At 42.4% G+C, this 23,090-nt stretch overlaps 1 protein-coding gene across 1 annotated transcript in view; it reads left to right on the top strand.

Annotated features, from left to right (window-relative positions):
- Positions 1 to 23,090, top strand: part of Rhbdd1 (rhomboid domain containing 1) — a 118,973-nt gene that overhangs the window by 39,767 nt on the left and 56,116 nt on the right. Inside the window, exons 4-5 of the mRNA XM_055616420.1 lie at positions 13,915 to 14,003; positions 15,871 to 15,927. Coding sequence (XP_055472395.1) covers positions 13,915 to 14,003; positions 15,871 to 15,927 — 146 coding nt within the window. The remainder of the gene's footprint in view (positions 1 to 13,914; positions 14,004 to 15,870; positions 15,928 to 23,090) is intronic.

The raw sequence follows: 23,090 nt of genomic DNA, 5'->3' as shown, positions 1-23,090 counted from the left end.
TATATATATATATATATATATATATATATATATATATATATATATATGAATTAAATAAATACAACCTGCTGAGTCCATTTAGTGTTGCTGGTATGTATATGACTTGGTATTGGGAAATGAAAGGGGAAAACCTTTTGTGTTTTAGTCAGGTAGTTTAAGAGACTCCCAAGACAATATAGACTCTTATTGTTGCCTCTGGTTAAAGGGTAGCCAAACTGGTAAACATACCACACCACATACTTTAGACACAGGAGTTGGAAGATTATGAGCTAGTTCTGACCAGAAAGCCTGTCCCAAGATATGAGTGGCACTTATATCTTGGCAATAACTAACAACTGTATGAAGAGACTTAATTGCTCAACAGGAAAGAAATCATACTTGGTACTAGAAATCTAGCCAACTACCAGGGGTTAGTGAGATCCTGGATCTAAGAGGAGAACCTACTTTCACCACTTTACTAGACCAGCTTAATCCTTAACTGCATTCTAAAGTTATCCTTATACCTATAAGTGTAGTTCTTGTCACTCTTGAAAGGAGATTCTCTTTGCAACAGACAGAGGCAAACAGAAAACGACAATTGGCCAAAATGCAGGGAAAGGCAAAATTTAATAAAATAAGAGCCAAATATGATAGAATTGATACATGAAGAATTTACACTTTTGAAAGATCAATTGCCAGGCAGTGGTGGTGCAAACCTTTAACCACAGCATGCAGAGACAGAAGAAGGAGATCTCTGTACAGCCTCGTCTACAGTGTGAGTTCAGGACAGCGAGGGCTACACAGAGAAACCTTCTCTCAAAAAACCTAAAAAAAAAAAGAAAGGAAGGAAGGAAGGAAGGAAGGAAGGAAGGAAGGAAGGAAGGAAGGAAGGAAGATTAGTCAGGAGAGATGGCTTGGTGGTTAAAAGCGCTTGTTGCTCTTACAGAAGACCAGACCCTAGTTCAGTTACTAGCACGCACATGGTGACTCGTAATCATCTGTATGTATCACCAATTCCAGGGGATCCAACACCCTCTTCTGACCTCCACAGGCACCAGGCATGGACATGGTGCATACTTATTGGTGCATACAAAACATTCATACACAAAAAGTAAAATAAAAAGTCTTAAAAAGAAAAAAAAAGTAGAAAACTTCAGTAAGTGGTTTTGAAAACCAATATATCACCCTAGACAGAGAGGAGATCAGATTATCTTAGAGAGTATATTTTTGTGAGAGAATGGAGTTTGCTGCTTTAAGACAGCTCACCCTGTTTGAAAACACTTAGGCAAATACTCAAGCATGACTTTTTCATATAAGGAAGAAATCTCATTGAGTTCTCATGATTCAAAGAGTGGAATATAATTTTTCAGAACTTTTTGTGTGCCCCTGATGTGTTATAATTGCTGTTTTTCAACCAGATCCTCAGACTCCTTTGAAGTTACATTTTGGGTTTTATTCAGTGAGTTCTCACGCAGAGAGCACTCAGTCCTGGTGTCAGTTGGTTGGGAGTTCATAGTTCTTCTGTACCTTTCCTGGGAGCCTTGCCCAGGAGGGTTAACTTGACGACTCTGATGAACCAGTCCCTCTTACTGAGAAGATGGTATTAATACATACTGAGTAATCTGAACTCAGGCAGAGGCTTCTCAGCCCCCGTTTCTCTAAAGCACCATGGTAAGGTGCAATGCACCTCGGGTAAAAATAACCCAGACCTGCTAATGAAAGACAATGTGCACATAATCTGCTTTCTTGCCACATATGCTTTTATAGATGCTGAAGATGCTGTTGTCAAACGGTATTTTAAAAACTGTCAAAAGTGTGTGTGTGCGTGTTTCAAATGAGTTTTAAATAATTCAGCACCATCCAGGCAGCAGAAAATGACTTTACAAACTTGCAGTTCTCTTTTGTGTTGCATATACAAGAAGGCACCATGAATTGCTCCGAATCTCTCCCATCCATCCTGTCCTAGTAATCAGTGTGGAGTAGATAAACTTTGGTTGTTGCTGGCTTAGTCTTTCTCTTAAACAATTGCAGAACAGTCATTCCAATAGATGCTGCATGTTGCAAATGGAGAGCTAGGCTCCTGACAGCAGGTCTTGTCTGCTTCGTCTGAGATGATGGCTGGCGTGTGGTGGCTGCCTCTTTCTGCTTCCTCTGAGTGCTTCAGAAGTACAGACAGAGGAGACAGAAGACAGTTGACTTGGAGTGAGAAGTAGATTGCTCAGTGCTTGCCAGCTAGCCCTTAATGGCTGTGCTCTGCCTGAAGAGTTCATCAAAAGTCACTCTCGTGTTCAAGAGCTGAACAGCAGTGGAAAAGCAGCAATCGCAGGTCATGGTGAGTTTTAGCCACTTTTATCATTGGCTCATTAGTCACCCTTCTCTTATTCTTCCTGTCCCATTTCTTTTTTTAAGATGTGACAAAAACAAAAACAAAAACAAAAAAAAACCCTTTTTTTCCACCCTGTGAAAACTCACTAAGTGGAAAGTGTAATACGGCACATTCCTCCCTCCTGCCAAAGAGTAGCAAAGAACTATGGTTTTTCTGGCCAAACCTTTTGTCTAAGAGTATCCTGTTCATGACTTGTGGGTGTTTTCTGTTGATAAGAATGGGAGCGCTCATGCTCAGGAGTGACTGGGCCTCTGTGATATGCATATCTCCAAGGAGTCAAAAGGCTCTCCTAACAGAATGTTCCATATGTATTTATAAGGCTTGGGAAGTGACTGAAACCCACAGAAAGTTGGTAGTTAGAGTTCAGTGGAACATACTTGTCTTCAAACAATACCTTGAAAACTTTGAGCATTGCTGTGGTAACTTTAAAGGTTTGCCCTAAGAAACTAACTGCAAAAAATCAGCAAATTCTGTAAATCCCTTCCCAGGGTCTCTCAGAGCACAGTGCGTGTGGCTGCCATCACGTGCCTGGAGCACCCAATCATGTACTGTTTAGCATACGGTAGGTGCAGTGGCACGCCGTGTCACCCAGCTCTTGCTAACATGGACCTCAAGCTACTGGTAGGAACTGCTGGGCTGTTGAGTTCTTTACATACTCCACATAGTCCAAGGGCCTTCTGGGAGCTCACAGTTTCAGTAACCAGCCCTAGCCCTCTTTCCATCTGGATTTCTTAGATCTTTTGCATACAATTGTCTATAAGGTTCAGCCAAGACCCAACAGTGAAAAGCCAGAACTAGGTATGTGTGTGGAAAAGGCAATGTTTTCAGAAAGTAGTGACCCTGACTAAAGCCATCCTATCAAAGAAGAGTGAAAAGAAGTAATTCCTTTTGTTTGTTTGTTTTTTGTGAAACGTTGAAGAATGCAAGTCAGCAGAGTAGATTATGTTCTGGAAGTATTTTGTGCTTCAAAACATGACTATGGTCTTGTTAGACTTGCGCTACATGAATAGCTTTGTACCTGACCATCGTAATTGTGGTTGCTTCCTTGTTCCTTTGTGTAGACTGTAAATCCAGATCAGACTTTTTCAGGGACCTGCAAATCCAGTCAAGGCTGCAGAGGGTGTTCCCTCAGCCTCCAGGCATGGATTTACTGGATAAATTTATTTCTTTCAGTGTCTCTGTGCTGAGTGCCACACCTACTTTTTGGCTTTCACAGCCCTGGGTCCTTGGCTCAGCAGCTTTCTAATTTTAGTTTCTTATCTCTGAAGTGGGACAGTAATTGTATTCAAGCTGTGGCTTGTTGAGAGGTAACCCAGAAAATGCTGCTGCCGTGTTAGCGCCTGTCTGTGTGTTGTCCCCTATGGGTGCTGGCTTATGAATTAAGCTCAGGCCAGTCAGAGCATACGGAGGTCTTCTGGCAGCATAATCAGTTGTGGACTCCTTTGGAAATCATCTGGCAACAGCTTTCTGGAAATGAAGGCGGATTTTAAAGAGCTATTGAAAAGAGGACGGACATAGAAGTGGCGTTCTGAATTGAAGAGCTGTGATCTGCCCTCTGGCATGGCCACTGTTTGGAGAATTCCTCCATATGCATTTCACCCATTCATGCAGCATGACTCTTACTACAACCTACACAGGAGTGTTCGCACTGTGTCAAGCTAAAGAGTGCAATCCCTGGGATTAATGCAGTAGCTTTAATGTCTTGTCATCGGCATGGCAACATCTTTGTCTCCCTGGAGTCTTGGCCCACATAGGAAGTGAACACAGTGTGTAGCGAGTGACTCCTCTCTGAGACTCCCTGATTCTTTATGGCCTATGTCATCTTTCTCCTCTTGGCCAGGATTCTTTTGGCCACAGCTTAAGGAAACCCCGTGAACTTATTAAACAATAGGATAACTATTAGCTCTGTGTAATTAAAATTGCCAGTGGTGCCCAGTGCGGTTCCAGGTATTTCCAATATGATATGGTTCCCAGGCTCCAGCAGTCCCTACAACTCTGGAACTCCACTCCAGTGTCTGCCTCTTGGCTCTACTATGTTAGTCACCTGCTGCTAAGCAACAAGTGTACTGACTTAAGAAGCACACACTTGTCACATCTGTTTCTATAGCTCGGGTGCCTGGACGTGGCTTATCCATATGTCTGTTCAGGTTGTCTCATGGGCTGTAACAAAGGTGACAGTCACCCTGAAGTCTCGTCTGGAGGCTTGTTTCAGGATGGGTTTTCTTTCAAGTCCTTGGGGCTGTTAGAAGAATTTGCCCTTTCGTGGGTTGTTGAGCTAAGTCTTGATGTCAGTTGGAATCAAGTTTTAGTCTCCTACGTCTAGGATTCTGCTGGTGAGGTAGAAACTGAAGGCTTAGGAACCATAAATATGAAAGTGACAAGCTTTATTCTGTTGGTTTACAAACAAGTCATGGGTCCCATTCATGGACAGAGTGAAGGTCATATAATGGGTTGAGAGCCAGAAATAAGGGGGTATCTCAAAGTCAGCCTACCTCACTTCAGTTTCGGGCAGCCCTCTCTACAGTGACAGAGGTGACCATGAACTCTCATGCTGCATCTCTACAAGACTGTCAGTTCCAGAATATACAACAATGGCCCACTTAATCAGGAAAGGACTGACTAGAAGGCTATTAGATTGTTTCAGCTGCTGTTAAGAATACTGAAAATCCAGGGTGGAGAAACCTATAGAACCGAGTGATGCTTTTTGCAGTTGACCACTGTTTCCTTAGGCTGATCTCATCACTAGATTCTTATCCTTGTACATAAGGCATAGCTATCAGACTGGCAAAGTGTAGGTCATATGCCTGTGCTCTAGCTACCAAGAAGGGAGATAAGGAACTCTTCCTCGTGGCCCTGGAGAGGTGAGGTTGCTTCTTTAACTGACACTGCTCTGATCTGAGGGGAATTATACCTGTGCACCTAGATGTCCAGTGTGGCAGGCAGCATTGCAGAAACAGATTCTGCTCTAATGGATGGCTTCCAGAACCTTGTAGCTGACGGTTCTGCACTCTTGGTTAATATCAACATAAAGAATGCCGGGAAGGAAACACAATGAGCTACCAGTGGTATCCTATTTCAGTTTTCATCGTTTAAAGCTTTATTCTCAAACCACCCACCGTCATCATCTCGTCTCACATGTTGTATTTGTCAGGAAACTGACTACGCTTTCCTTGCGACTTGTTTATATTTCATGCGGATGACTGCATGTGGACTGGTATGCTTCTGTGTGTGCCATATGCTTACCATGCCACAGACCAGAAGACTGGAGTCAGCTGGTCCTGAGCTTTCATGCAAGTGTTAGAAATTGAAGCTGGGTTCCCTGCAAAGGCAGAAATTCTCTTCATTACAGAGACGTTTCTCTAGTCTCTTACCAGGTTTTTATAAACCCAAAAACCTTGTAAATCTTTTGAAGTAAGTTCATGCTGCTTCTCTTGCATTTGCCAGGTTGTACGTATTCAGGTAACAACAATGCATTCAATAAGACCAACTTAGCAGGAAGAGAAACGAAAACAAATGTCATTCCTATGTGGTCATTTATAAAGTGTGGAGTCTTGCCTGCTCTTAAAAAAAATTTTTTTTGGCCTAACATATCAGCTGATACCTAGCAATTGGAATTAGAACTTGGGGTTAAGGTAACAATCTTTACTATATTATAACCACTGGGGGAGTAAAAACAACACCCAAAATTACAAACCAAACAGTATCAATGTCCAAGTCACCTGAGAAACCTTTTCATGAGGTTCACATGTGCAGCTAGAATTGAAGATCAACAGATGGAGATGTGGACCCGGGACAGATCACCCATCCACACTGTTACTGTGTGTACGGTGGAAATGAAGAGGCCACTGTCACAGCCCTATTGTTGAACCTGTCTGTGTTGCCCCATCAGCTTGAACTCCCATTAATGGATGTCAGCCCCTTCCTGCAGCTGCACTGAGCACAGGCACCAAAGGGCCAGTCATTGCACATCTGAAATGCCTTCCAAGGGCTGAGCTCAGGACAGCATTGTCCGTTTGCGTCACCACAGGAGCAAATGCAAAGATCAGGCTGTAAACAGTACTACTCTTCCTTTTGTTTTGTTTTTTGTTTTTTTAATTTACTCTCTGGAGGTGATGGGGAAAATACACAGTCATGTGGGCTCCAGAAGTGTTTTTCTCTGTGCTGGGAACAGATGGCAGAACATTTTCTCTTGCCAAGTTGAGCTTACTCTAGCAGAGTTCAGTGTGGAAGTGATCATAGCCTCTTTCTAACACTCCCATTCCCCATGTGCATTTTAGTTATGGGGAAAGTTCTCTGTATATCAGTTCAATATGTTGTAGCTTTCCTAGGAATTCTAAGAATTTGTACACAGTATATTCACATGGGAAATGCTTTCAAAGAAAAAATTTTGAGGTCTCATGATTAAAGGTCATCAAGCAACATAAATAAATATTTAATAAGCATAATCCAGGGGGTAAGCTAATGTTTTCCATTGGGTTGGGTGATTTTGGAAATGTACACGATTGCTTTTAGTTGTCATAATGATTAGGCGGGGAGCCACTGGCATTTGTTATAATGGGGATAACGGTACTACCTCTCTCCCTGCATTTAGGACAGCCCCTACAAGAATGATCCCATGTGTGTGAATGCATGTGCACACTCATGCCCCCACACATATGTTCTGCTGAAGGACTTGTACAGGTAGAAAACCTGTTTATGATTATTTGAGCTAAAGCCTTTAATTGTGCTTTTTATGTAAACACAGAGAACTTTGGGTTTAATATATAATAAGTCACAGTCTATTGAGGGAAGCCAAGGCAGGAACTCAAAGTGGGCGGGAACCTGGAGGCAGGAGCTGAGACAGAGGTCCCAGAAGGAGCTGCTTACTGTCTTGCTCCTCACGGCTTGCTCAGCCTGCTTTCTTAAAGAACTCAGGACCACCAGCTCATGGGTGGCACTACCCACATTGGGCTGGGCCCTCCCTCCTCTATCAATCACTAATTTTAAAAAAATGCTCTACAGGCCTACTTACAGCCAGATCTTAGGGAGACATTTTCTCAAAAGCTAGCCAGCATACTGCCTCTGAGCGGTCAGCTCCATCTCCTACAGCGCCACTGTCAATGACACTTGAGAAAGCATGCCACACCATACTGTGGAAAGTAACCTCTTTTTTATGCTTACAGCTTTCGGTTTCTCTGTCTGTCTGACTCTCTGCCCTTCCATTTATCTTCCTATCTATCCCAGTAGATTATAAACTTAAGGAGACAGGGACTTTTTTTTATCTTGTTTATGTGGTAGTCAGTCGGTAAATATTTGAGTAAATGAATAATTTCTTATTGACTCAGCTTAAGGAATTAATCCTGCCGCCTGTCATAGGCAGGTGGAATTGACAACCAGGAAGTTGTCAGACATCATCCGTCATCTTAGAAAGGCTTCTCTGCCTTTGCAGGAACCCCAATTTATTATTATTAGTTTTTAGCTAGCATACTAAGCAAGTTTTGTTACGATGGCTTTGAACATGTGTGTCATCTCAGTTGTGGTTTCTGTCGGTCTGAAGAGACACCATGATCACAGCAATTCTTATAAAGGGAAGCATTTAATGGGGGGGCAGTGGCTCACAGGTTCAGAGGTTTAGTCCATTATTGTTAGGGTGGGAAGCATGGCAGCATGCAGGCAGGCATGTTGCTGGAGATGAAGCTGAGATTTCTACATCTAGATCAGCAAGCAGCAGGAAGAGAGACAGAGACAGAGTGTGTGTATCAGACAGATACAGGGCCTGGCTTGAGCTTCTGCAACCTCAAAGCCCACCCCTGATGACACACTTTCTTTAACAAAGCAACACCTCCTAATAGTGTCACTTGCTAGTGACTGTGCATTCAAATATATGAGTCTATAGGGGCCATTTCTATACAAACCACACATATGTCATTGTACTTCATTCATTTTTCACCTCATTGCTCCTCTCTTCCCCTCCATACTCCAGCTCCCAAGCGGTCCTCCTTCTGTTTTCCCTAGACTTTTATTTCTATGCCGATCACTTTTGATGGCCCCTCACAGAATTCCTCAGTAGTAGTCTGTCACCAGTCTCATGTCTCCAGTTGGCACTGTGTTGAAGAAAACAAAACAGATAGCACAAGACGTGTTTCCTATGTAGATCCTCCCTTTGGAGAGCCTCAAAAAGGAGCTACTGTACCTGGGATGCCAAAGGTGCTAGGGAGGCATGGTAAAGCTATTCACAGACTCAGTCCTTCCCACATTCCATGGCCGAAAATACATGCTGGTTAAGTGGTCAGGGAAGACATCAAAAACAGAAAATAGGCCATTTGGGGGCAGTTTATCCTGGGAAGAAACAGTAAAACAGTCTCCTGTGGCATTAATATTCAGGACTGTCAGAAATCCTCACTCTGTCATGTACCTGCACTGCTATCCTAAGAACATTTATTCAGCTCCCCAAGCCCCAGAGCTTCTGATCAACTAGGTCCCCAACTGGTGTTAATAGCTTTTACAGGAGAGATTATGGCAAGTACTGTAGGCCCCTTCCCTTACAAGATCTTCCCTTCCCTTGTCCAACACTGTGTCTCCATCAGCTCCTGCCCTTAATGAGGTCATGGGCTCTGCTCACACTGTGAGGCTGTGTCTGTGGTAATACAGTGTCTGCTTGCTGGAGAGGAAGCTCCCTTCAACTGTGGAAAGAATCTGCCATTTAACAGGGGAGGACCTTTATAGCTTGTCACAGCTTTCAATCACAGCTTCAGATTTTTAGGCTTTGACAGCAGCACATGAGAACAGGAGTGATTTTACATAACAATTTACAAATGTCTTCCTACAGGGCCACGGTCAGCTAATGGTGACTCCCTCCCTGGGAAAGAGCATGTTAATGATACCTGCATATCATTTACATAACAAAATCTGTAGCATCTTTGTCTTAATTTTGCTCAGAAGTTGTGTTTCTACAGTCATTATTCTAATAAGTCATACATGATGTCATTGATTTTAGCTTTGCATCTTTTATTTTTTTATTTCCCCCTCACATACCCATGTAAATACATGTCAACAAATATACATATACATGTTTTTGTTATATATACATAAAGATACATACATATGCACAAAGATACATATATACACATATATACATATCATATATAGTATGCACATATTATATGTAAAAATATAACAAAAACTGGTCACGACTGGGAATTTTATTAACTGTAGAAACACACGAGAGGGTTGAATATCAAAAAGCATACCAAATTGTAAGCAGGTTAAATAAAGCAATGTGAAACTGGAATGATGGTGGTGTGTGACCACAGGACCATGGTAAAGAGAAGATCTTAGAAGGCAGGAGAAGAGACAGATTTTCTGTGGGGAACGTGGCTGCCTCCATTTATTAGAAGCCACCAGACACCAGAGACTGCTAAAATAAAGACCTTTTAGGACACTGAGCCACAAAAAAAGTTTTTGTTTTTTAATTTTCATTTTCAATTGCTAAAAATTTCATTTGAGCAAGGAGGAAAGTGAACCTAGAAATGAGTGATAGGATTGCAGAAACAACAGCAAAACAATGAGGGCAATTAAACTCAGGTCCTTTGCATAGATTGTTGCCTTTTTCAGTGATTTGGTTACTGAGAAAATGTTTGTTTGGGTTTTTTTGCTCACTTATTTTATGTTTGTTTTTGAGACAAGGTCTCACTTTGTAGCCTTGGATAGTCTGAGACTCATTCTGTGGCCCTGGCCTGCCTAAACTCATGGACAACCTCTTGTCTCGGATTCCCAAATGCTGGCATTACAGATAGGAGGCAATTCTCTCCGCCCCAGAGTAACAGTATTTTCCCAGCTTATCATACGACAACCTTGGCATGGCACTAGTCTCTGAGATTCTTCTGCTTGTGATCAGTTGCTCTCACTCCAGGTTGCTGATGTCAGTTTCCACATATAGCTGAACACAAAAGTAGCTAAGTTTGAGATCAAAATTTCTTTTTAGCATCAAGATTATTAATAGTCTCAGTGATGGTTCGTATTGGCTGTCACATTGACAAGACCTCAACTCGTTGAGAAGGGAAGTCCCTGGGCACCCCTGTGAAGGACTGTATAGAGAGCCTTTGTGAATGCCTGTGAGGGATTATCTAGAAGACTGGCTTAGAGTCTTGAAGTGAGTAAAAAGACTAGAGCTGAGCACCAGCATTCACTGCTGTCTGCTCCTGACTGTGGGTATGTTGCAACCAACTGCTTCAAGCTCTGATCACCATGCTATCCAAGCCAAAGTTAATGGAAAATAAGTCCTTTCATCTTTAAGTTGTTTTTGTCAGGTATTTTATCACAGCGGTAGAAAAAGTAACTAATACAGAAACTGATACTGAGAAGTGCGTCCATTGCTGGGATAAATCCAACAATGTGATTTTCAGGCCTTTGGAACTTGTTTGAAAGAGGACTGTGGAAAATTTTGGACTCTGGGCTAGAAATGCCCTTGGGTACTGTAAGCCAGGATTAATGGATTATATTGGTGGGTGCTTAAAATACAAGAATGCTGAAGAGAAATGTGTGCAGTGGAGGCCCAGCCCAGGAAGCTTCAGAAGGAACAGGCATGCTATGTGGGACTGGCTTGAGGCCATTTGTGTGCAGCATTCTCGTCTTCTGAGAATACAGCAGCAATGGGGATGTGGACTCTGTGCCACTGTATACCAGAAGCCTGACACTTGTTTTTATTTTATGGAAGCCTGCAGATAAGAGGTTGCCTGGAGTTTCAGTGTTAGAATCAAAAGACTATGTGGGCTCTCCAAGTTGGACAAAACATTTCTGCAATATTAAACAGTCATCATCTAAGGGTATAGGAATGGGAAGCTTATGATTTAAAAGTAATGAATTTGAGTGAAAAGTTGACTAGGGACAGAATTGTGATTGCTTAACATTAATTGTCAACTTGACAGGGTCTAGACTCAACCAGGAGACAAGCATGCTTACAAAGGATTTTGTAGGTTAATTGAGGTAGGAAGACTCACCTTAGCAGTGCCACTCCCAACTGTGAATACAGTGTGTGACCAGTTGCCTCAAGCTCCTCCCGCCATGTCCGGCTGTTCCCTCAAACTATGAGTGGCGAGAAATCCTTCCTTCCCTAAGTTGCTCTGGTCGGGTATTTTTTTCTCAGTTATAAGGACAGTAACTGTAACAGTGATTAACACTTCGTGTTTTCAGTGAGAGTAGGTAACTCTGAAGGTTGCCCTGTCTTCCTCCTCAAAGTCCAAGGCTTCCTTCTGCTCCCAAAGGTAACTTCCCATCTCAGTTTCTTGCATCCAGGCTGCCTGTGTCTTAAAGGGAGACATACTAGTGAATGGTTCCAAGCTGCAAGGAAGAGTCACAGTACTCCTTAAAACAAGCTGCACTTCCTTTCTCTGTGGTGAGTTTCCGCTTTTGGTGTGTGATGTGAGATTCCCAGTTTTGATTAAGATCACAATCTCATCTTTTTATTTTAAAAAACGAACACTTCCTTAGAGCATAAATGAAGTAAAACAACAGTGCAAATTTTCTTGTTCTAGGACCTTTGTGTGGCCGCTCAGGGTGGGAGGATGATGTGTGCTCCCCTTTACTGTTTTAATTATATCGGAGCAATTAGATTATAACTCAAGCTTCTGAAAACCCATTATAAAGATAAGGAATTCATTGTACTGTATTATGCTCCAAACTGTAAATGAGATTTAAGATTAATTGTCTAATAGGTTGGATTTTAAATTGAAACTTCCTCCCATTTTATATCTATATGATTCAATGTGAAGCTTGGTTTAAAAGTCTTAAAATTACTGATTCTTTAAAAAATAAAGTTCCTTTCAGTTAATTTGAAGTCAGTTTCTTTTAAAATCAAAGCTGGCTTCTTTTTGTGCCTTTAAGCCACCACTTTCTCACTTCTGACTAGGGCAAGTGGTGTGTGTTGTTGTTGACGGCTGAATAGGGGGTAAATTAAGAACACGAATGTGGGTGAGGGCACCCCAACAAGAAGTCATGTTCTTACTGTCCTTCCGTACCATGGAAAACAGTTAACCAATCCCATTTTTTTATTATTAGCGTTTAAATACCATGAGGTAGATTTTTGGGGAAAACAATAGCCCTCTCAGCCAATGAGTGCAGCTGCATATGCGCTACCATGATGTAGAAGAAACAGGCCTAAGGGCAGACGGGAGAAAGGGGGAGTTCATGGCTTATGACGGAGCGGCACTTAGGGTTGGGCTTCAGGCCACAGGGAGCGTTTGGGTGTGCGGAGATGAGTGTGGCGGGATCTGGGCTAAAGGAAAGAGATGAACAACAGATGAACAACGCAAGAACAGGAGCCACGTGCATGCCTGGTATTCTGTACCAAAGCATGCATGTGGCATGGCTTATTCTCCAGACAAATACTACTTGCAGGTTAGTATTGGAGCAAAAGCTCTAAGTGGCACATTAGCCAATTTTCTTGTGTTCATCCAACATGTATTTATCCGGTGCTCAGCTTATATCCAGTGTTGGACTTTTCCCAAAGAGTTTAGTCCTAAGGACATGCATAGCTAGAGTGGGAAGGTATAGAAAGGCTTCAGTGCCACAAGTGTCACAGATGGAGCTTACTTACCAACTGTATGGAAGTGAGACCTGAGAAAAGGCAAGTTTAAGTAAGGTGAAGGGATATGTGCACATCGGTGTGTGTTCAGATGGTTCCAGACAGCTCACAATCCATCAGGTACTTGACAAGAGGAACTCGGCCATCTTGGTGGTGAAATATGCAGTTAAATAAATCCCTAGTAATTCTTGAAGTTGGGCTGACAGATCAGTCAGGCAGTGAACTCTCCACAGTCCCCAGCACACAACCAATCTGGAACCGCAGGCCTCTAGAAATACTGCTGTCTCAGTAAACGTCTGTGTCTGAAAATACATTTTATTGTATAAGCGATTGCCAGACTTAACGTGGTAACTCCAGAAGAGGAGAACCCGGCAGTGCCCGAACCATTCTTCAAGCTTGGAGTCTTTTCCTTGTTGCTTTTTTCAGAATGACAGAAAGATCTTTATGAAACCAAACGGGGTGGTGTGTCAGGGCATCTGTCCTGAGTTTTAGTGGTTAATTGCTCTACTCGTCAGTCATGCATAAACATGCAGCTGTCTGCTGGGCTGTGCGCAGCAGATAGACAGGACAGGACAGACAGACACTGTCCCTCACGGTGGCTGAGCAGTCCAGATTGAAATCCGAGCAGAGAAAACTGATTTCATTGATATTTTGTGATACCAGGTCCAGAGAAGAACTAGAAGTCCTTCAATGTCTTGTCGTGATGGAAGACTTCCACCATTTCGGAGGAACAAGCAGATCTGCTCCAGTTAAGGGAGGGTGTTGTATTTTTAAATGTGTGGACGTTATTATTCATTGTTGTATTTGTTTGCTTTTTTTTTTTTTTTTTTTTTCTTTTAGGGTAAGAAATGTTGTTCTTTGGACTCAGTTAAATGCTACTCAGCATAAAAGGTTCAGTGTGGAACAGATCATGCAGACTGTGACTGACACACACCGAGCTAATGAGAAGACAGAGCAAACATTCACAAAGGGTCTCCTTTCCTCCTAGGACTTCCTTTGCTGGACATCTGGCCGGCATTCTCGTTGGACTGATGTACACACGGGGGCCTCTGAAGAAAATCATGGAAACATGTGCAGGTACATAACAAACACCTTCGGCCTGACAGCAGTTAGATGGTCGTCTTCCTTCTAATGTGCACACAGGCAGCCCTAAGTCCCCTTGGGCTTCATTTTAGAGATGTTCTAATATACTTAGATTTCTCTTGAAACCAAGAGATAACAAGATAGCCATTGCAGCATCATCTCACGTTGCTCCACGAAGAAGAATGCAAACCCAAATTTCTATTCTGAAGTGTTCTTAAGGAGCAAATGCTGGTATAGACTTATACCCTGAGACCTAAAGCATTCGCAGAAAGCCATAATTTTCCTCAAAATGTGAGCTTACGATAATATATTTTTCTATAATAATCCTTGAATTAATAGACAGGCCTGGCAAGGTTACAGGAGGAAACCAAGCCTAGATTGGAGTACAGGGCCAGTAATTTAAAGAGGTCAGAATGACCACTAGGTCCTTGGTGGGCGAGGCATTGTATTCACAGGAGACCAAGCCATGTGACTTATCTCTTGCGATTTGATGCCTGCTTTTTATTTTCTTTGCCCTTTTTCTTTGTTTTGTCCCCCTCTAAACTAATGTTCAATGAAAATGTTTTATTTAGTAGTGAATGCATTTAAACCCTTTAATATAAAATACTGTACTGATTTTGACTTGTAAGGCAACTGTTTTGCAAACACTTGTTTTATAGACCTTGTGCATTCTAATATTTCATCTTTTATTCATGGGAAATCTTCTGAGACTATTTTACCTTTTCTTGAACCATAAATAATTTGTTTTCACAGTTTGTGCCGATGACTGTTGTTCTTGAGAACCATATAATATTCATGGCATCTGAAAGCTTTTCTGGGTACTCCTCCTGCAGCCTTTATTGGCAGGTTGTTTTCACTCTGGGGTGGTTTTTAGAGGGCTGTGCTGCATCTACACAGATGCCCATTCCCGAGCATTTGCCGATTACCACAGCCTGTGTGCACTTGGAGGAGGGAACAGGAACAGACTTTGCTAACAGTACCCTGTTCTGTCACAGCCTCAGCACAGGTGGACAGTGCCACTTTGGCAATGAATACTGATAAAGGGGGTGACTGCACTGTCTTTATCCACTTCCTGTATGTGTCTGTAGATTTAACGCATCTTAAAGCTCTGTGTGGACAATCTATAAAATTTAGATACATGGTTGATTTAATTTTCAAAAAGGATTTTTCCCACAATTACAACATTTAAGCTTTTGGGTGTTTTTTTTAGAGGGAGAGAGGAATGCCTTAATACCACACTGTTTTCTGTGCAGACATTTTTACATCAATCTTTTTTTTAAGTGACACAGGAAAAAAGTAAGTTTGAAAGATAGCCTGCAAATTGTTTTCTGGTGAAGGCAGAGAAAGGATGTGTAGTGAGCTGAAAATTGAAGTAACACAGGAACTTGTAAAAAAAAAAAAAATGGCCAAGAATGCGGAGCCTGCTGTTTTTTGCTTCCTGAAAGAACTGGGTCATCCTGAGAGTGTGCCTGGGCCTCTTTGTCTGGCTCACCTGTGTCGGAGAGAGAGTCCCTTAGGAAGGTTAGGGAATGTGGCCCTTGTAATACCCTTGTTGGAGAAGACTTTCATCCACCACAGCATCTCTGGTTTTACAGTGGCTTCAGAACCCAAGCCTGGTGTCCTGTGAAGCAAAAGCCAGCTGGTGTCCCCTAGGACCTTTAAGGAACCACAGTGCATGTAACCGAGGGTTTATTGACCCCCGCCTCAACACACACACACAAATGAAGTTTGTTTTAACAGTTGTTTAGAAGTCATTTAAAGTGACTCTGGGCTTTCTCCTGAAGAACTGCACAATTGTTAGAACTGTTACCTGTTAAAGCCATGTGACCTCTGTTAAAATGTTGGTTTCCTCTGTGTTTAGGCATCTTTTCCTCCAGTGTTGAGTATCCAAGACAGCAGTACCACTTTAACGGTGCAGGTAAGTTCATGTCATTTCATACATTTCAACTTGTTTTTAAAAAAAACTACAGCGTCGTGGAGCTGCTTTAAGATAGCATTGGCTTTGGATGTAGGATAGCTCACATGTCACACAGCAGTACCTTGATTCTTCCTGGAAGCTGAGTGGGGTGGGGTAAACCAGGGTGCTTGAGATAGGTTGTTAGTGAAAGGTAAAGAAGAGGGTAACTGGCATGAGACAGTTATCTGATTGGTGAAAGGCCCCTTGTATTCAATAAGGTGCATATTAACCCCGAGTCACCCAAGATTCCCACTGGCAGAGTGTTAGGACTGGTCACAGGGATACAGTTCCCCACAGTCTAGCTCATCTACACATTCAGGAAGGCTCTAGCTCGTCCTAATATGCCAAGATGGGCTTTCATAGCATGCAGCTTCAAGAACAGCATGCATTTCTCAGGGGTTTTGTATAACAAAGATAGAAAGGACTATCTGTCCAGGTCTAAGACTTGTTTTCAGCTATAGCCTTTATGCTCAATCCTGGGAGAATAGACCAGCTGTAAAGAAAAAAAGTTTATTTAGCTGACAGCTTTGAGTTCAAGAACGTGGTACTAGCTTCAGCTCAGATCTAGTGATGCCCTTTGCTAGAAGAGTCCTGGGACTGCACAGAGCATCACATCGCCTTGAGACAGGAACAGATGTGATTGTGTGTGTGTGTGTGTGTGTGGCAAATCAGGGAGAACTGGATGGTGATCTGCACCACTAACTAAGGTGACTGACTTTGCAAAGGTCCTGTTTCCAAACACCACCACCAGATTAAGCATCTAGTGTCTTTATTTATACCATTAACCTATACAATTGAGGACTCCGCTACTGCATGAGAGGAGAGCATGGGTGGATGCACTGTAGTTTTGGATGGTGCTTTGAGTGATGTGGTAGTGGGTACTGGCTGTCTCAATGCAATAGACTGAATGTCTCTTCGTTCTGATGCTTATATTGAAATACCAGCCCCTATCATGACAGTACTTAGACATAGGCCTTTGGAATGAAATCAAACCACTATAAGGTCATGTCCTCATTAGCGCCCACAGGAGAAGGACTCCAAGGAGCTCCCTGGCCTCTTGCTGGTTGAGTATACAGTCAGTAGCAGTCACTAGCAGTAGCTAGGTGAGAGTACTCACCCGAGCTGAAGCTCACATCCTAACTTGGATGACTGCAACATGTATTCACAGTATGCATTTTACAGTTGCATCAGTTAATATGGCACAGGTTAGATTTGAGGCCAGCAGCCTTTCTTAGGAAGCACCGGATAGTTAGTGTTTTAGACACTACAGGCTTTATTGCCCATTTGACCCTGTTCTAACTAGCCAGCTGTTTCTTATATCATGAGGGCAGGAATTGTCTTATGAAAATAAGCCATGTGTTGGATTCAGACTATGGGTTGTAGTTTTGTTTTTTTTTTTGAATCCTGGCTTACTTAGGCCTTTAACAGGTACAAAGAATTGTTGTTATTACTTATCTGATGGTTGATCTCGATTGTCAGTCTGACTAATTGAGATCTGCCTAAAAGATCAGTAAAGGGCATTTCTGGGCATGTCTGTGATGTAATTTCCTTAGTCAGTTAACTGAAGGGGCACGACCTTTTTAGGATGTGGGTGATAACATCTAGTAGGCTAAACCCCCTCAAATGAAAGAGGAATGAATGAAGCTTACTAGGACAGGCATCATCTCTCCCTTTTTTGCTTCCTCCCTCCTTTCTCAGTCTCTCTCTCTGTCTCTCTGTGTCACTGTCTGTCTCTGTCTCTGTCTCTCTCTCTCTCTCTCTGCATCCTGGCCCCCATGAAGTAAGCATTTCAGCTTCTCTGCTCCCTCTCCGTGACAATGGCTCTGTCTTCCCTTATGCTCCTAACAATAGGGACAGGCAGAGGTGATCCGAAAGCATGAGCCACCTCCTCCATCTTGTTAAGGTGCTCTCTTGGGTGTTTGCCACAGTGGTGAAAAAACTAACACTGAGCACACGTAGTGTATACATGTATGCACACATGCACATGCTTGGGCATGTATATGTGTATATGCACATATGTGTGTGTACACGCACACACTTCATTCAGCAGTACTCTGAGAAGGTCACCTTTTAGAGCGTGCTGTTATGGACACTGTAAGAGAAAAGAACAACAGGTCCTCTCTCCGTATGTAGTGGAGGGGTAGGTATGTAGGTGTGGGTATATTGAATGGGTGTAGGCATGGATATTTATAAGTGAGTATATAGGGGTGGGTATATTTGAGAAGATGAAACAAAAGAGACCATAAGCCTAGTTAGATGAAGATGAAAGCTGAGCCATGGTGTAATGTAACTGGATAACTAATAATCCTAGTATTTGTTAAATTTTTGCCTAGTCCTCTTGGTCAGGTTTCACCTCCAGCTCTGCTGGAAGACTTCTGCACTCAGGGAACGTGTTTCACCCTGGTCTTCTCACCTCACCACACCACACAACCTGGAAAACTGCCTTTGTTTCTATCTCTGCCTCAAGACGAAGCTTTGTCTGTGCTTGGTCTGGATAAAGTGGTGGTTGTCAGCTGAACCGAGATAGTGTGAATGACCAGTCATTATAGACAGCGGTGATAACAGTGATCCATGGAAGAGCACGTTGGCAGTCCTTTATAGAAACCAGCTTACAGTGGGTGATATAGAAGAGACATGTTCCCTGGCCGGTGTGGCTGGGAGGATCAGAGCTGGTCAGGAGAACCATCACAGTTCTACCTTCCATCTGCTCATCTTGTTGACTCATACTCTGCAGGAGGCAGAGGACAAGGCTACTAACAGCTTGAGGGAAGGGGTTTCTCTTCTGGTTCACTTTTAGTAAATCTCCACCAGAAACAACAGTAGAGTCTGGGTCGAGAGCTTGGTCAGTGAGGTTCTTAGTGCATAAGCAGAAGGACCTGAGTGTGATTCCCAGGACCCAGCTTTAAAAAATAAACAACAGTGCTGGAGGTTGGTGGTGTACGCTTTTGATCCTAGCACTTTGGAGGCAGAGACAGGCACATCTCTGTAAGTTCAAGGCCAGCCTGTTCTACAAAGTGAGTTCCAGGACAGCCAGGGCTGTTACACAGAGAAGTCTTGTGTCCAAAACACAAAACGTTTGGATCCTAAGGGTTTATTCACCAGCCAGCCTAGCCTAGCCAGTCAGCTTAGCAGACCCCAGAGCACGGAGACACGAGGAAGGACCGCTGAAATTATCTCCTGGCCTTGACACACACACACTTGATAATGCAGTCTGGGCCCATGTGTGTGCAGACACATATGTGCATGCATGCGTGGCCACACACGCGCATACACACATGTACACCCAGCAGCAGCAGCAGCAGCCGCCGCCGCCGCCTTCTTGCTGAATGGACTAGCACCACCATACTCGTGCACAGACATGGCTTGTCATGGACTTCCTGGTCCTGACATCTTGCATGACAGTTGAAAAACCAGCTTAGGAAGGGTGGATGATTTGGCCACATTTACACAGTTAGCTAAGGGAAAGGCTGGGACAAGGATGCAAGCCAATGATTCATTTGCCTCTGCTTTTCTGTTGTGTAGGAATGTGAGAATCACATGTACTCTGACAACAACACTTTAGGAAATAGAGCAACTCTATTCTCTCTCTCTCCCTCCTTCACCCCCCCCCCCCCGGTGTGTGTGTGTTTCTCTGTCTCTTCCTGTCCCTCTCCCTTTCTCTCTCCATCCCTCTTTTTTACCTTTCCTTCTTGCCACATTTACTTATATTTTTTGAAGACAGTAAAGGAGACCCTCTCCATTACTCCTTTCTCCTTTCCTCTGTGAGAGGTATTGAAACAGCATACAGACAGACTTGAGAATTCAAGGCAGAAATCCAAGCTCATTTTTAACCTTCCTTTTTGATGTCCTGTGAGATTAACATATTTATATTCCTTCCTGTGGAGTGATTGGATTTCTTCAAAGACAGCACTACAGAGGGCCCAGGTGGCCTGGCTAATGGTCATCTAAGCAACTTTGATGTGAGCATACATATCCCTTGCAAGTACTGATTTATTCTTAACATGGCCACCTTCAGTTGGGGAATTCCTTAGAGGTCAAAGAAACTAACGAATGTTTTAAAAGCTGTTACCAATTTTTCTAATCTGTGTTGTTTTTCTTGATCTCTTTGCTTGTGAAATCCTGGAATGTGTCTAACAACTAGATGGAACAGTTAAGAAAGTAATGATAACCAGAAGAGCTTTTGGGTTTTATTATTATTATTATTAAAGAGCCAAAGTATATAACTTAAAAAGTATTCATCACAAGACATAATTTAAGCTTATTTATCCTAAGCACTGGTTGTTAGATTCCTCTGTCCTTGTTTATTATGACGACTTTAAAACATCTGATTGGCCATTAGAAGAGCAGCTGTTGAAACGTTTTGTTTTATCAGGGACCCATTATCATAATAGATACTGATAGCATTTTTGGTCTTGGTGATTTATGATTGATGATACAGAACCTTTATCACACCAGTCCTTTCTGACTTAAAACAACAAGGTTTTCTACATTCTTTGTCCCCACATTTTTGTCTGTAAAGTGTCAAGGTAAGATTTTTATAATTTTCATATGATCAGAGCTGTTGGATTTATTTCATTAAAACATTGCTGGATTTTTTTTTCAACATAGGAATAACGTAGAAAAAATGTTTTGTTTTGTTTTGTTTTTTCTGTATCAAGAAAATGTTACCTAAAATCCCTGCAGTTAACATCTGTGCAGTTGAGAATCTGCATGTGCAGGTTCTGGCTACACACTGAAGAACTGAAGAGCTGGGTTTGGAATTACCTGAGTGGTGCAGGGTGGCTTAGGTAGGACTGCCGCTTAGCCCTTCTGTAGCACAATATTTCATCGGAGCTTTAATGATGATAATGAGCCATGTGGGAAAATAACCCACTCTGGTTTTGCCTTTCAACAAAATAATTAGCATTCTGGGACAGGGGGATTGGGCAGTTTCGCCATTTAGGGACTACTGGAGTATTCTGCTGTATTTGGTGAGTTACCTATAAGTATCATACTAGTGTTGTGAAGTGGCTACACCTTCCATTCAGTCTTTATGAAGTGAGTTTGTTGATTTTTGGCTTGACCACTTTTGTCCTCTTCAGTGCTTAGTGTTTGCTAAAGTGTATAAAAAGCAAAGATCTGTAATTCTATCAATTCTGTCACATTCTCTCTTGTTTGCCACATAGGAAGCATGCTAAGAGTATCCCTAATACATGAGGGGGACCTGAATTTTCTGATGATTCTATTTGGTAGAGAATAGTTTGAAGAGAGCATCCATCTCTGAAATTGTGTTCTATTCCCAAGTTGGTCATAAACCACTGTGAGGATTTAGAAATTTTTATTTTACTTCTCCTGTTTTAAAAATCATGAATGTGGGTCATTCTGAAAATCATTCTGCTGTGGGTCATGTAAAAAAAGAATATAGAAATGGGCCTGTTGGAAGTACTGAGTAAATAGTCAGTGGTATTTACTGCACTGTGAACAAAGCCTTCATAATTATGCATCGAATTCTAAGAAAGATTTATTTATGGCTTTTTTCATTAGTCATTTTTTGTTTGTGTTAAGGATATTCAACAAAACAGAACCTAGCCAGTGGAATATTACAATAGTCACCTAGACATTTCTCTAAAGAAGGCATGCAAATGACCAATCAACCCATAAAAAGATTCTCAGCACTGTTGACCATTAAACCACAGTACAGTGAAAGGGTTGGGAACAGTGGCACGTTCCTGCATTTAGCAGATGGAAGCAGGAATTTCACAAGTCCTAGGCTAGCCTGGGCTACATCGTGCAGGACCAGCCTGGGTGATTTTTGAGAACCTGCTGCAAAAACAAGATAGTGAGATACCTCCCTGTACCTGCTTGTATTAGTCAGGGTTCCTCAGAGAAACAGAAATTATAGATTGACTCTCTCTCTCTCTCTCTCTCTCTCTCTCTCTCTCTCTCTCCATATATATATATATATGTATATATACACACACACACATATATATATTCATTCATATGTGTGTGTATTTATGTATACATATATATGTATGTATATAAAGGGAATTTATTAGAGTGGCTTACAGACTGTAGGCTAGCTAGTCTAACAATGGCTGCCTATGAGTGGAAGGTCTAAGAATCCAGTAGTTGCTCAGTCCATGAGGCTAAATGTCTCAGCTGGTCTTCAGTGTATGTTGGAATCCCAAAGAAGTAGGCTGTAATGCCAGTGAAGGAATGGACTTGCAATGGAGAGCAAGAGCAAATAGGCAAAAGGAGAACTCCCTTCTTCCACGTTCTTTCTCTAGGCCGCTACAGTATTCCAGATTAAAAATGGATCTTCCCATTTGGAAGGATCTAGATTAAAGGTTTATCCTCCCACCTCAGAGATCTAGATTGAAAGTGCATCTTCCCACTTCAAATGATTTAATTGAGAAAATGTCCCTCACCAGTGTGCCCAGTTGTACTGGGGTTGACCAGGAATAGCCATTATATCACTACAATGGCTATAGCTAAATTTAAAAAGATACAATAGCAAGGGTTGGTCTGAGTGTTTGGGAGCCAGAACCCTCATCTACTGCTTGTAGGATTGTAAAGGGGCAACAGTTTTGGAAAACATTCTGGTGGTTTCTGAAAGACTTAAACGGAACTTCAGTGAGATGATACACACGCAGCAGCAACACAAATGTGAGTTCCCATGTGCATTTGCCCACTGATGTTTATAGCAGCATTATTTAAAATATTTGAGAGGAAGATCTAGGGCTGGAGTGGTGTGTGAAAGCTTCATGGGTAAGCTGCTTGCTGCACAAGTCTAAGAGCCTGTGTCTGGATCCCCAGCAACCACGTGAAAGCTAGGTGTGATGACATCTGTGTGACCTTGATGCTTCCGCGTGGGAACAGGGGGATCCTAAGGAATCATTGCTCAGCCAGTCTAGCCAAATTGACAAGCTCCAGGCTCAAAAAAATAAAAAATAAGACAAAAAATTAATGTGGGGAGTGATTGAGGAGGTCGTCCTAAGTCAACCTCTGACCTCCACATGTGCCCTCCCCGCATACACACACATGCTCACATGCTCACATACTCAGATATAGTAACTCACACATCTTCACATGCTTACACACACACACACACACACACACACACACACACACACACACACACA

The sequence above is a fragment of the Psammomys obesus genome, unplaced genomic scaffold, assembly GCF_907164565.1.
Source record: "Psammomys obesus unplaced genomic scaffold, mPsaObe1.curated_primary_1811, whole genome shotgun sequence".
In the NCBI taxonomy this organism is placed as follows: Eukaryota; Metazoa; Chordata; class Mammalia; order Rodentia; family Muridae; genus Psammomys; species Psammomys obesus.
Note: the sequence above shows the minus strand (reverse complement) of the source record. Positions and strands in the feature narration are given on the sequence as shown.